At 52.6% G+C, this 14236-nt stretch overlaps 1 protein-coding gene across 1 annotated transcript; it reads right to left on the reverse strand.

The window, feature by feature from the left end:
• Window positions 1-290: 290 nt before the first annotated feature.
• Window positions 291-11234, reverse strand: ADORA3 (adenosine A3 receptor). The gene is made up of 8 exons (XM_070397077.1): window positions 10342-11234; window positions 7826-8428; window positions 5272-5341; window positions 3959-4079; window positions 1962-2309; window positions 1644-1710; window positions 907-1007; window positions 291-396 (listed from the first exon to the last, which is right to left on the reverse strand). Exons 1-8 carry the CDS (start codon window positions 10689-10691, stop codon window positions 305-307), a joined length of 1752 nt encoding a protein of 583 aa, XP_070253178.1. The 5' UTR covers window positions 10692-11234; the 3' UTR covers window positions 291-304.
• Window positions 11235-14236: the final 3002 nt, after the last annotated feature.

Genomic DNA, 14236 nt, shown 5'->3' on the forward strand with positions numbered 1-14236 from the left:
CCTTTGAAGTCTGGACACACAAGGTGGGGCTTCAAAGAGTTTACTTTATTGGAAACAAAAGGAAAAATGGAGTTGAGATCTACTGCCTACCCAGGCCAAGTGTTTCTTCAGCCAAAGTTACCAACTCTCTCATGAGGGCTTCCTGGGGACTGAACAGCACAGTTTGTTTTCAGGGCTGAAATCAGCTGGTTATTATTTGGAAAGGAAAGGTGGACAGGTCCGAATAGCCTGCCCTGCATGGATCTCCTGCTCTCTGGTTAGGAACAGGGAGCCCTAAAGATTGGGTAGTTGTGGGGCACAGAGCTCAGGCAGAAGAGCCAAGGAGGGAACCTACCAGAGGTGTGGCGAACGCAGAAGCAGCTTGCCTGGTTTTCTGGCTTCGAGTTAGGCCTTTACCTGTAATCGCCCGAAGGCAGAAGGCTTCAAGGCCACGCCTCTCATGACCGGGTCAAGGGTTGAGGCTGGTGGGCCCATCCTCTTCCACTCCTGACCCTTCTCAAGGTGACCTTTCTATGCCCCCTCACCTGGGGGCCCCCTTTGACAGGAGGCGTGGCTTCTAGTCCCTCCAGGGGGAACAAAACGTTTCAATCAAGGAGTAAGGCTGTGCTGGGCAGGCGGGTGGCCCCCAGTCCTGGAAGCTGTGCTGTGGTTGTCTCAGGGCCTCCCTCCTCCCTGGTCCACACACCTCCACTTACGAGGGGGACTGTGCTGTCTCTGTCACATCTCATGGTGCCTTTGTCACCGGGAAGCAGAACCTCCCTGAGCCCCTGGCTGTCTGCATTGGCTTCCATGGGTCCAGGCAGTAAGAGGAGGTCACATTTACCCATTTGAAAGCTGCTTCTTGATCCCTTTTATTTTCCCTACACTGCGCACCCCCCCCCCTCCCGCCCACCAACCACTGCTTACTTCTTCTGTTTCTTTGAATCCTCCTCCTTTTGAACAAGTGAGTCATTAGGGAAATGATCCCCACCCCTGTGATCAGTACGCAGGTGATGAGAATGGACATCCTGGAAGGAACCACAGACAGTTTTATGTCCCTCGGAAGAGGCCACCTTTCGACTGCCTGCTCAGGATCCCCTTGTCTGAGATCAGTCCCCTCGGCCCTGTTCCTGCCCCGGCCAGTTCCAGCAGCTCCTGCCAAGCGTATGCCTTCCGAGTGGCCGCCACCCTCCAGACCACACTTGATTGCACCCAGGGTGGGTAGGTGTCTGCGCTGGGCTGAGTCCCTTCCTCAGAAACTAACCTGGGACCTTGGAGAAGAAGAATCCAGTCCAAGACTAGCTAGGCCTCTGAAGGGGAGACAAGAACTCAGGAGCTAGACATGGGTATCTATCTTCTCCCAGGGCAAAATGAAGACTAGAGGGCGGGACGGGGGAGGCAAACACACACAAGAGCAGCCAATGGGAGACGGAGATGAAGTCCTGCTGACTGAGGGCGGCCACATCCTGCCCTTGCATTTAGCAGACACCGCTCTCTCCTCCTTTTAAATGAAAACGGCGACAGGGCATCCTGTGACCAAGAGCCCTAAACTATATCCTTTTGGAAGGAACCATATGGTCCCATTGGAGAGACCTCGTTGAGGTGGAGAAACAATATGCAGCTGAAAGTGGCAGGTGTATGAGTCAATGGTCATGTCTGCTCACCTGTAGTGATCTGCCTTGTACACAGGTTTGGAAGCCCTGCAGCTTCTGTTCATGTTCCCTGACGCATCTGCATCAGAAAGGATTTGCTAAGAGCCAAGCAAGGCCCATTCCCAAGCCCACCCTTTGCCTCTACATCTGTCTCTGGCATCCCTTCAGTCTCCACAGCGTGAATGATGGCTGGGTCATGCAGAGGCACCACGCGCAGCGGCATGAAAGGTACCCTGCAAGGAGTGAGGTCGAGGGAACAAGACACTGCACTCTGCTCGCTGAGCCACCCCTGTAGGGCACCCCCACATAGACCCCTGGCATGCCCCTTACCCTTCACAGACCAAAAGTCACTGGTGTGGGCTCCTCTGTAGTCAGTCACGACCAGCTCGGTGAAGTCCATGTCATCCCGGGCAAAGTCCCGCTGGATGCCGCACCAGTACCAGCCCGCGTCCTCTTTGGTCAGGCAGGACACAGTGACAATGAGCTGCTCCCCGGTGTCCCTCAGGGCCACGCGGCCCGTGCTGTTGGGTGTGAAGGCGATGATGTTGCAGTAGTCCCGGTAGTAGCCTCGGCACCAGTACTTGAGATGGTCCTTGTAGTGGGCGCCGTAGCTGCAGACAGCAGACACTGTGTCCAGCACAAAGCTCTCCTTGACCTTTTTGTCCATGACCATGGCCTCTGTCAAAAAAAACACACACAGGGAGGCAGGAGAGGTAAGGGGGGACCAACAGTGATGGGGAGACTTGGCTCAGAGTGGTGGACACACACTACAGTGATGATGTATTATAGAGCTGTACCCCTGAAACCTACATAATTTTATTAATGTCACCCCAATAAGTGCAATAAAAAATAAAAAACACTACACACACATGTATGAAAACACCAGTGTTCTTTTAATGGGTTGCAGCTCCTGCCCTCCTTGAGGAAAATTAATGAAAACATTGGAGGCTGATTTTTGCCTGATTGGGGTTGGCAACTGTTATGGGCTGAGTTGTGATCCCTAAAATTCATACATTGAAGTGCTGCCCCGTCCCTCAGAATGTGACTGTATTTGGAGATAGGACCTTTAAGTAGGCAATTACATTGAAATGGGGTTGTTAGAATGGGCCCTAGTCCAACATGACTGTTGTCCTTAAAAAAAAGGAGATTAGGACACGTGGCAGAGGGAATGACCATGTGAGGACACAGCGAGAAGGCGGCCCTCTGCAAACCAAGGAGAGAGGCCTCAGGAGAAGCCAAGCCTGCCAACACCTTGACCTTGCGCTTCTAGCCTCCATGACTACATGGGAATAAATCTCTTGTCAAAGCCGCCCGGTCTGTGATGCCTGTTACAGCAGGCCTAGCAAATGCCTAGCAAATGAACACAGCAGCCCTGGAGAAACCTTCCTCCCACGCTTCTGGGCTGGTAAAATATGGACCCCTGTCTGCAAGAACTGAGGAGGCCTCTCAATATTGCTTGACGGGAGGCTTGAAGAGCCTGAGGCTTACTGTTCATAGATCCTCTGCCCCCAGCCACACTCCCCCACAGACCACCTCGGACCCTCAAAAAAAAAAGAAGGTTTGGGGTTTAAGTTGACTGTATGGAGCTGTTCTTAGAGACCAAGAACAACTTATTTCCTCCCTACAAGACTTCGATATTGCATAATGAGGAAGTCGTGCACACCACGTCCAGCTTGACCGTGGCTGGGGAAGTGTCCAACCAAGCAGAAGAAATGGGGGCAGCAACCTGTCCGTATCAGCCTCCAGATATGTGCTGGGCTCCCCTCAAATGCCACCTCCAGTGTGGCTCACGGTGAACGGGACCACCCTGCAAAGCAGGCTCATGTCCTTGGTACCAATGGGTATCATTTGGTATTTTGTTCTCATATCAACCTCACAAGGAAGATCATGTGATGCTCAGTTTACAGGCAGGGGCGCTGACCCAGAGAGACCCCAGCAACTCTCCAAGGTCACATGGCTGGAGCAACAGAGCCAGGGCCAGCCCAGTCCTCGGAGTCTTATCTTTGGCGTCAAGAATGGGCAGAAAGGGGAAAGTCTTACCCTCGTCTGTCTGCACAAACATTTTTGAAGGGGAGATGGGGGAAGGGAAGGGGAACTTAAACTGAGAGAGAGAATGCAGGGCCCTCATTTTAGCCGAGGGTTTCAAACCCCCCACAGCCCTCTAATCAGAGCTAAGAACAAGAACTATTTTGGACAAGATCTATTTTCACCTCCTATTTCCCCACCCCACTCCTTCGGCAGTTGGCGCTAGTAAGTAGGAGAGGAGATGGTACTGGAAGGTCCCTGGGAAGTTGGGGAAGCTGGTGACATTTCTTCCCATGTCTTACCTGAAAGGACAGTCAGGGAGAGCAGGACGAAGAGCCCCATGGCTGGACGGAAATGAGGGATCTCAGCAATCCTGGATCTGTTTAAGAGAAACAGGTATCTATTGCTCAAGGTGGTTTTATCCTGTTTGGAGAAACCAGGGGAGCGGGAACGACTGGCTAATCCAGGCATTGCTGCCATGTTCAGGTGTCCAGGTTGTGCATGGCACGAGGGTACCTCCTCGGAGGAATGCCATTCATGGACGTGAATGTATAGAATAAAGTGGGGCAACTGAGAAAATTCCGGGCTTCCGGGCAGAGCCCCAAGCAGGAATGGAGATCCCCATCCTGGATGAACCCACCCGGACACAATCAGAGGAGCACATGGGCACACAGTGGCTGGCACTCTGTCTTCCCAGAGGCCTCTCCTCGGGTCCATCCCCCACTCATGGAGGCCCAAGTCCTCTTTAGCGCAGAGGAAGACTAGCAAGGAGATTCCTACCTCCCCTGACTCCCGAGTGGACACAGAAGCCTCACTGGGGCGTGGAGTCAGGGGTGGAACGTGAAGCTGTCAGTAGCAGATGTGCCCGGTGGCATCTGCAATGTGTGAGCAGGCCCACAACCAGCCCAGGAAACCAGCCCCTTATCTACAGTAAGAGGCCCAGGGACCAGCCTGCTAGCAGTCAGACGAGCAGGAAGCTAGTACTAGCCCAGACCGCCCAACAATAACCCATCAACCATCAGCCCCAAGGGGCCAGGACTTGATAATAACTGACAGCTCCCCGACATTTTTCTCCTGCTTCCAACTTGGGGCCAGCCAGAGAAAGGCCAATATGCTCCCCTAACCAAGCGCACAGGAGGCGCCCTGTAGTCAACCCGCCTGCAGCTCCCCAGGACAACAGCCTCCAGCCAGGCCCTGAAGCCTCCTTTTCTCCCAAAATAGAGCTTCCCCACCACTCCGCCCCCTCTACTCTCTGCCAAGATGCTCGGTGGTGGCTGACTCCCTTGTTACCGTAGGCTCAGGAGAAATGACCTTTGCTTTTCTCATCTGGTCTTAGCTTATTTCCATAGCTGACTTGATAAAACATTGGGCACACTGACCCAGCTACTCAATATCTGTCTTTGTTCCAGGGAAGTCATACAGAGGAGGAGGAAGCAACTTCGTTTTGTCAAGGTGGTCTTCCCACTTTATTGCTTTAGAATAAAAGCCCAGCAGCTCCCCTCTGCTGTGCAGCCCGAAGGGAACTAGCCAGGAGGTAGAGTCGGGGAGACCCTGTGACGTTACCTCTAAACCTGAAGCCGGCGTGGAACTCATCACTTCTACCCAAGCTCCTCACCTGTGATTCTCGGTTCAACTTTTTTGAATTCACTCCAAGGGACATTTTCACTTTAAGGGCTACTTCTGGGCTGGTGGAACACCTTAGCTCAGGAGACACCCACATAACCAAAAAATAAATAAAAAGTCAGCTCCATTGGGAAGAAGAGGAGGAGGAGGAGAAAGGGAGAAAAGAAAAGAGTGTTTTCCTGACTCTCAGGAGCTACAGCCCCTAGGATGACATCAGATGATCCTGGACAGACGGCTGTTTTGTTTGGCGGGAAATGATCACTTTATATCAAGTTTCCAAAAAGGGCTGACGCTGAGTGTTGCTACAGCAATGAAGTTCGAGACTGCAAATTAAGAAGCTCGTGTGAAGACCAGTGGGGACTGAGAAGGAACCAGTATCTCCCCTCAAGTTGCCAACTGGGAAAGGTGGTTCCTGGGCAGAACAGTGTGCAGGGGTCACCAGCAGCCCCAGAGGAAGCCCAGGGCCTTGTCCCGGAGGGGCATTCTAACTACACGCAGACATTTAATTCAGCGGGGGAAGCCTTGACTCGAATAAGTGGATACCACTAAGAAAAAAGCCTGGGCAGTGGGTGCAATTCTTAAGGAAAAATATCCCCCAAAATGTTGAAAGGGAGAGATTGTCAGGAATAAAGCCATATGCCACTCCCAGGGACCGACAGGGACGGGGTGGCGGGGGGGTGGAGGGGCATGTTCCAGTCTTCTGCCTGCAAGATATGATTGTGAGTGACACCAGGAAGTGGGCGGGTGGGGTGACCAAGTTGAACTTCCCAGTGTTGATTCCTCCTGGGGTGACAGGAGGAGAAACAAGAACCCTTCCCTGAAATGTTAACCAGATAAACATCAGGCTCCAGTCTAAGACGGCGGTTCGGAGAAACTTTCAGGACTGGCTAAGAATTAATAAAAACCGTTTCAGCCACTTACCCTCTGGGACATGGTTTCGTTGAAATCCCCACCTGGCGGCTCTCATCAAGCCAATGTACTTACTGTCTTGGGAGTGAGCGTCCACAGATGTGAATTTGGGTGGACAAACCAGGGATGTCAACTTGACTCTCCAAAGCCACGCTCAGTGCTTGAAGGATGTGACTTAAACTCTGCCCCTGTGTGGCGTCCTGATTTTTAAGAGAGAAGGCCCTGACCGGTTTGGCTCAGGGGATAGAGTGTCTGCCTGCGGACTGAAGGGTCCCAGGTTCGATTCCAGTCAAGGGCATGGACCTTGGTTGCGGGCACATCCCCAGAAGTGGGTGTGCTGGAGGCAGCTGATTGATGTTTCTCTCATCAATGTTTCTAACTCTCTATCCCTCTCCCTTCCTCTCAGTAAAAAAAAATCAATAAAATATACATACTTTTTAAAAAGATATAACTAAGGAACAAACAAACAAACAAAAGCCAGCAGCCCTCGAGTACACAAATTGTAGCTTGTGTCCATGCATCTGCTACTGTCCATTAGGTGAACTTGAGAGTTTGGGCTTTGGAGTAGTTCCAAGTTCCTCTTCATGTCTGAGAATAGGTGGTGAGAAGCCGGGGTCCTCCCATAAGGCAGGAGTCAGTTTATATCCTGGTTCTCCTGCTTGTTAATTGCGTGACTATAGACAGATTGCCTAACCTCTCAGTTCTTTCGTCTGCAAAATGGAGATGATGATACTGGTGGTACCTACCTCAAAGATGGTCAAGATCTAAAAAGACAATGCATGCGCAGTGCTCAGTGCATCGAAAGTACCCAACAGATACTAGCTATGCCCTTGTCTCTTTTTGCCCCGCCCCCACTACTCCCATTACAATGAAACACCAGACGAAATGTTAGGCCTCAGCTCTAGAGGAAGAATCGTTCTTCCTTATCAATCCGAGAATGGATCAGAAAGTTGACAAGTGCTCTGATCAGCCCAGGAAAAGGGAGCAGAGTGTCTTGGGGTAAGGAGTGAGGGGCCCAGAATTCATACAGGTGAGCATGACACGTGGCTCCAGGTAGCAGGTGGGCTGAATGCCAAGAGCTGGATCTTCAAGCCCCGAGTGACCCTGGCCCTCAGCAAAGAGCTCCACAATCACTGGTCATCATCTTTTATTGACTCAGATACATTTACAGATGGATTTGGCAGTGTAAGTATCCCCTTAAACTCAGCTCACTCCTGTCCCCACCGTCTCCCGGGCATCTGCTGAGAGCAGGGTCCATGGAGTGGAACAGAGTCGCCACCACAGGCATGTCCAGCCTGAATGGGACCTTTTATCAGTAAATCAATGAGGCATCCTTCAGATTCTGTGACTTCTTTTGGGGGGGAAGGAGGAACACGGGCAATATTAACAATAGAACATTGTACTCAAGTCAGGCATCCAGAGAATTGAATTAGGGAGGAATGACAAAGGGGGGAAAAAAATCAAATTAGAGGCAGAGGGTAGTAGAAGAAGTACAATCGGAGATAGCCGGCCAAATGCTTCCCACATCAGTGGGAGGAATAACGGACGTGAAAGACCTCGGCCCAGGTGGATAGGACCTGAATTGTGTGTTGATGTTGAATCTGAAGGTCAGACAATCATCTTTCATGGATAACTACTAAGAAATCTGTTCAATATGTGGGTCCAAGGAATCAGAGGGCTGGCAGTTCATACAGGTTTTGAAGATAAAGAAATAGGTCTCCTTGAACTTTTTTATTTTAAAGGCATAGACGATAGGGTTCATCATGGAGTTCGCGTGAGACAGCAGGATGCCCAAGTTCAGCACCACCTGGGGCACCTCACCATCAAAGTAGATGATGCAGTTGATGATGGATAAAGGCAGCCAGGACAAGGCAAACAGAAAGAGAACCAGGAACAAGGACTTGGCCGTCTTGAACTCCCGTCCATAAAATGAACCTGTCTCCCTGGAGCTGGAAAAGTTCAGACTGAGTTTGTTCCGGATGATACAGAAGATGTCCATATAGATGGCGCACATGGCAACCAGGGGGATGAAAATCCAAGTGAAGAAGCTGAAGTACACCATGTAGTCCATCCTCATGACCGAACGGAACTGGCAAGGAAAGAAGGTCACATTTCTGGGGAACCCCAGGGACAGTTTCTTGTTCCAGCCGAACATGGGGGTCAACCCCACCAGGATTGACAGCAGCCAGCAAAGACCCAGGGCACACCATATTCTCCTCTGAGTGGTGACACTCCTGTATCTGTTTGGATGGGAGAGAGTGGGTGAGTTCACAGCATTTGCTAAAGGGCGGGGTGGGCAGCCGGGGGTGGAGGGGGGGTGCGGGGGGGGAGGGGGGAGGTGGAGATGGTCAAGGAGAGAGGGATGGAGAGTGTTGCTATTCTATGATGATTTTGGCTAAATGCTACTGAATATGAAGACAAGATGAACAGACAACAATTAGAAAAAAATCCCAAAACCTCTCTGGGGGAGCTTTCTAAAGAAGCATGATCTGGTCCTCTCTGTGTGGCTCAGTGGTTGAGTGCCGATCTCTGAACCAAGAGGTCACCGGTTTGATTCCCAGTCAGGGCACATGCCCAGTTTGTGGGCTCAATCCCTAGTAGGAGGTGTGCAGGAGGCAGCCGATCAGTGATTCTTTCTCATCATTGATGTTTCTCTCTCTCTCCCTTCCTCTCTCTGAAATAAATAATAATAAAAACATACTTAAAAGGAAGTATGACCTGTAATGGATCAGGATTATGCTACCTGGACTCAGGTGCTCACACGCTGCACTCACAAGTCCATTTCCAGCCCAAGAATTCTTCAGTTCCTGGGAGGTAAGAGTCAGTCATCTAAGTCTCCTGGGATCGCCTACCTGGTGAGAAATGATCTCCAAGCATGTTTGCCTGCATTGTTTGCTCGTTGGGTTACTTTTTTGTTCTGGTGTCCTTTAATTATACTCTGCCTCCCCCACACCCCCTCTTTCTTTGAATACCCTGCTTTTCTTCTTACACTGACACCACACTTGGTGTTTGAGTTCAATGACTCCGTGGAGTTGGGAAGGTCATGTTGAAATGCTTCTAGGACCATAAATGCTCATCCATTGAGAGTTGCCATTTCTCCTTAACCCGTCCTTCCTGACAACGTTCTGCACAGACTGCAAGAAGGGCACTGACGTTGGTAAGCACTGTGCACTTAGTAGACTTTCTCTTAATGAAATCTCACAATTTTTATGAGAATCTCCATTTCATTAATAAGAGTGAAAATAAATAGTAGGGTTACCATTTATTGAGCCTAGACTGTGGGCCAGGCATTGTTCTAAGAGCTCTGAGTGTGTCAATCCACTTCATCTTATGAGGAAGGTGCAATCGCTGTCCCCCTTTTATAGGTGAGAAAAATTAAGTAACTTCTACAGATCAGAAGTGGAGAAGCTCACACTGAAAAGAGATAAGGCGCAGAGCATCGTAGCCATTATGTGGTAAGATGAGGAACCAAAGAAGAGAAAGTTCTATCCTACGCCCAAGATCAGATTTCAGGGTCTGGGATTTGAACCCAGGCTTGTTTGTGTCAAAAGCTTGTCTGCAGCTCCCTCACATGCTCCTTCCCCGAGAGGAGAGAGGAGGAACACGAGACGCATGCAGTCAGGGGAACCGGATTCCTCCATTTGGTGGTCTGTTCCATTCACTTGGTCACATGAGAAATTGTCACTATTCTGTGCAATGGGGAACTTTTTTGGTCCCCTTCTTGACATGGAGGAGGAGGAAGCAAAGTGGAAGCAACTTTAAAATAACCTACAGTTATTTGCAAAGAAGAGAAGCGTGAGCTTATCTTAGATGTCTGTTCCTTATCTTATCTAGCAGGTTTCTACCGCTTCTAAAAGTCAAGAGCGTTGTTTACTAATGAAAAATGCATCAAGCTTTGATCGTCGCTGGCTCCCCTGGCTGATCGAGTGCATAAGCCCCAAGTCCCTGGACAGGGATTCCTCTTTCTCGCTCCTGAGTCTCAGCTCGTCACTGCCGAAGCCCTCACACACCAAGTGGTGAAATGAGCCTCTTTCGGGCTCAGGGGCCAATTTGGATTTGCTTTTGTTCAAAAAGTCTGGGACCTGAACCTTGCAGTCCCGTTTCCCAGGCACCTCTATCACCGCCCCACCCCACCCTTCTTCAAGCTGGTTACCTGACCGTGAGCTTGACCCGCAGGTATCTGTCCACAGCAATGGCTAGCAAGAACATGATGGAGGCATGAGTGAAGACCAGCAGCAAGCAGGTCATGAGAAGGCAGCTGTAGAAGTGGACCGTGAGGCCCAGGCTGACGACAACGGCCAGGGGCATGACCAGCACCCCAACAGCAATGTCAGCCAGGGCTAGGGAGACAATGAAATAGAAGGTGGTGGTATGCAGGCTACGGTTCAGCTTGACCACCCAGATGACCAGCACGTTGCCCAGTATGGCGCAGAGCCCAATGACAATCTCCATGATGATGTAGAATATGCTGGCCCACGTCAGGGTGGTGCTGTTGACAGGCATCTTGGTTTCCCAGAGGAGCCTCCCGGGTGACAGGTGCACAAACAGGCTCCGGGCGGGCCGGGGAGCTCAGCTCTTGCTGGAGGTCCAGGTGCAGCAGCCACAGCCTACAACTCACAACTCGCCCATGCCTTCTGGTCTCTGGTGGGGCGCGCCCCTGGAGGACCTCCGCTCCTTAGAGAGAGCCCATCACAGGGCTCACTTCCAGCCCCTCTGCCGGCCACACATCCCTGGGCTCCCAAAAGCTTCGTGGGCTGAATCTGAAAGAACTGTCGCTTTTAGTTCCCCAGACAGATGCGCTCAAGGACTCCGCCTTCCCCTGTCCCGTAGGGCTCACGAAGCTCCATCAAGATAAGCAGCCCTCTTCAGCATGTTTCAGGAAGTGAGATGGGCCAAGAGGAAGCACAGAGCCAGGGACCCTCAGCAAGAAGATGGAGAGGACGGAGGAGGGCGTGTGAGTGGCTTGGAGAAGGCTCAGCATTCTTCACTCAGGACCGGATGCTGGATCGCTAGCGTAGCGCGGGGTGGGAGAGGCGCTGGGAGCACTGACAGTGAACTATTCTGGCTTTCTGCTGGTTTAGCAAAACATCCCGTGACAATGAGGCAAACGGACACACAGAGGAACAAGAAGTGGTCTTTGGTGGCAGGCCCCTCACCTTAAGCAGAATTTACTCTTCCTACTGTACATAGAGCATAGAGACTGACTGTGTGTCCCTCCAAAATTCACACATTGAAATCCACCTCTCAAGACGACGGTATATGGAGGCAGGACCATTGGGAGATTATTAGGTCATGAGGATGGAGCCCGAATGAATAGGATCAGGGTCCTTATAAGAGACCCCACAGAGCTCCTCCCACATCCATGAACCAGGAAGTGGGTCCCCATCAGACACGGAGTCTGCCTGAGCCTTCATCTTGAACTTCCCAGCCTCTTGTTTATAAACCATCCACTCTGCTGGGCACAGGGGCAACCCGGCCTTCATATCAAAGATCTTTTGTCACGGGGACAAGCTAAGGTTCCCTGCTCAGAAGATGCAGCATGTCCCATAGCATCATGTCTGCTCCATCACCCCTTCCCAGCCCGCACCCCACCGTACAACCACCTGTGTCAAACCTATTTGAGGGATAGCAGGTCTACAGGATGGCCCGCCACACAGAAAGGAGGGAAAGAGCAACGTGTTCATGTGATCACAGGGCATCCCCTGCCCCTCGCATGCCCCGAAGCCTACCCCCAGCCCGAGGAACAGGTGTCTGGGAATCGGGCCCTATCCCTGAAGTTGCTCACCTGGTCTCCGCTCCTGGGAACCAGACACTCGGGGCGATTGCTATTCGAGGGCCACCTAGTTCAGGTGCTTCTCTGTGCCGCCCAAAGGGGTCACTTACAGAAACAGCTGAGCCTCAGCCCACACAGTGGGTTAAAGGGTTCGGAATATTTACCTTAAAGCACCAACCTATGTACAGCCCCAAATGCATTCCATGATCAACTAAGTGTGGCTCTGGGGCTTGCTAACTGGCCCCTGGCCCTGGGTGCTAGCCAGATGCCTCCACTGGGGCCTGCCAGGGTCCCCTCGCCACCCACTGTGCCCCAAGCTGGCGGGTCCACATCTATCTGAGTGCCCGCCCTGCCCCGTCTCCCTGAGCCAACTCCCCAGACACGAAGGGGCCTCTGACTGCGTCCTGTACCGGCTTCCACGTGGCCACTTGTCAACGTCTCCTCTGAAACCGCTCTCTTATCTCTCCTCGGAGAAGGAAGTCACAGGAGCCATGTCTAGGAAGCCGTGCGGATAGGGGGTGGGGGGTTGTTCTCACGCTGTGGTGACCTTTGAGTCACTCTAAAAACACACTCTCCCCCCAGCCCCTCCCACCCAGGGGCACCAAGGAGCCTGCAGGAGGGTGAGGCGAGGTACGCTGCCTGGTTGTGGGGCTGGGACAGCCCAGCTTTCCTGGGGCCTTGGCATCCAGGGTCTCCTTGCACCCAGCCCGGCTGCCGAGGGCGGCAGGGGCTCCGTGTTGGGGAGCTGTCGGGTGACACAGCTCCTAGAAGGAAGCCTTAGGTGCCTATGGAGAGGTGGTGCCGGCCGGGGAGAGTGTCCAAGCCTCGGAGCCAGCCCCTGACCGGCGCGTGTTCTCATCCTTGCCCCTGTGCCCAGGGGAGCCCTGCTCAGCGGAGACCTGCCCATCTCAGCTGAGTGAGAGAAGCCACGGACGGGGGTTTTGTCCCAGCACCAGTCACAAGAGCAGCGTGGTGGGGACAGGATAGCCCGTGAGACGTTAACCCATGGGATACAGGAGAGGCAGGGGACACGCTTGGGGCCACCGACCAAGCCACCTCTTCACACCTGGGATTCCGTCTCCAGAATTCCCTGTGCCGACCTGGGACTTCCCCTCCTGGGCGGGGACACCTTCCTCTATGTCAGTGGTTCTCAACCTTCCTCATGCCCCGACCCTTTAAGCCAGTTCCCCGTGTTGTGGTGACCCCCAACCATAAAATTATTTTCGTTGCTACTTCATCACTGTAATGTTGCTACTGTTGTGAATCGTCACGTAAATATCTGATATGCAGGATGTATTTTCATTGTTACAAATTGAACATAATTAAAGCATAGTGATTAATCACAAAAACAATATGTAATTATGTATGTGTTTTCCGATGGTCTTAGGTGACCCCTGTGAAAGGGTCGTTTGACCCCCAAAGAGGTCGCGACCCACAGGTTGAGAACCGCTGCTCTACGTGTTCTGAGCAGAGAGAGCTTTCAGGGTCGCTTCCCTTCTGGGCCTAGGACGGGGCCTGATGTCCTTTCCACCAACAGGTGCAGAGGACAGAGGACAGGAGGCCGCCGCCGGTCCTGGTTAAGTAGCTGCCCCATCACCTCCTGCGGGGACCTCCTCACCCTCCTAACCCACCCCCGAGGCCGGGTTCCCCCACAGCCTCCAGCGGCCCTCAGGGTCCACACTCCTTGGAATGGCCAGGGGACCCTCCACAATGGGGTCTCCCGGCCCCTGCAGCCTCCTGTTGCCTGATTTCCCAGAAACCACGGGCCACCAGGCAGGCGGATCCCTGAGGCTGGAGACAGCTTTCACTTCCTGCCCCTGTGCACACGCTCTGGGCCCACTAAAGAGGCCCCCACCCCTCGGCCTAGAAAACAAGCCCTGTTCCCTCCAGGCTGCCCTGAAACCAGGCCTTGGGGGAAAGCCCCAGACGCCACCCCTCCTGGAGCCCCGAGGTGCCGAGTTTCTCCTGCGAGCTCTGGAGGGCGGTGCCTCTACTTTCCTGCCTGCTGCCTGCCCCTCTCAGGACCTGGTGGGTGGTGGGCGCTCAGTCTAACGAGAAATGAACTGCTGGCACAAGGAGCCCCCGGTCTGACGGTGCTGTGTTGTCAGGAGGAGGTTCTAATCTAACCTCACGTCTGGGGAAGAAAGAAGCGGCCAAGACCAGAGGAGTGAAGCGCAAGTGTAAAGCAGGTTGGGCCCCAGCTCTGAGTTAGGAAGAGAGGGAGGAACCAGACAGACACCACACACACACACACACACACACACACGTACATGCA

Source organism: Myotis yumanensis, unplaced genomic scaffold (genome assembly GCF_028538775.1).
Source record: "Myotis yumanensis isolate MYYU_CA2020_CCGP unplaced genomic scaffold, mMyoYum1.0.hap1 SCAF_17, whole genome shotgun sequence".
Classification (NCBI taxonomy): domain Eukaryota; kingdom Metazoa; phylum Chordata; class Mammalia; order Chiroptera; family Vespertilionidae; genus Myotis; species Myotis yumanensis.

What these genes read in the sequence shown, in the direction of transcription:
- ADORA3 (XM_070397077.1), bottom strand. Translation starts at nt 10,691, where the DNA reads ATGCCTGTCAACAGCACCACCCTGACGTGGGCCAGCATATTCTACATC. An exon ending in CGGGTCAAGCTCACGGTCAG is followed by an intron (nt 8,429 to 10,341) that starts GTAACCAGCTTG and finishes CCATCCAAACAG; the next exon opens with ATACAGGAGTGTCACCACTC. An exon ending in CATATTGAACAGATTTCTTA is followed by an intron (nt 5,342 to 7,825) that starts GTAGTTATCCAT and finishes GTGTTCCACCAG; the next exon opens with CCCAGAAGTAGCCCTTAAAG.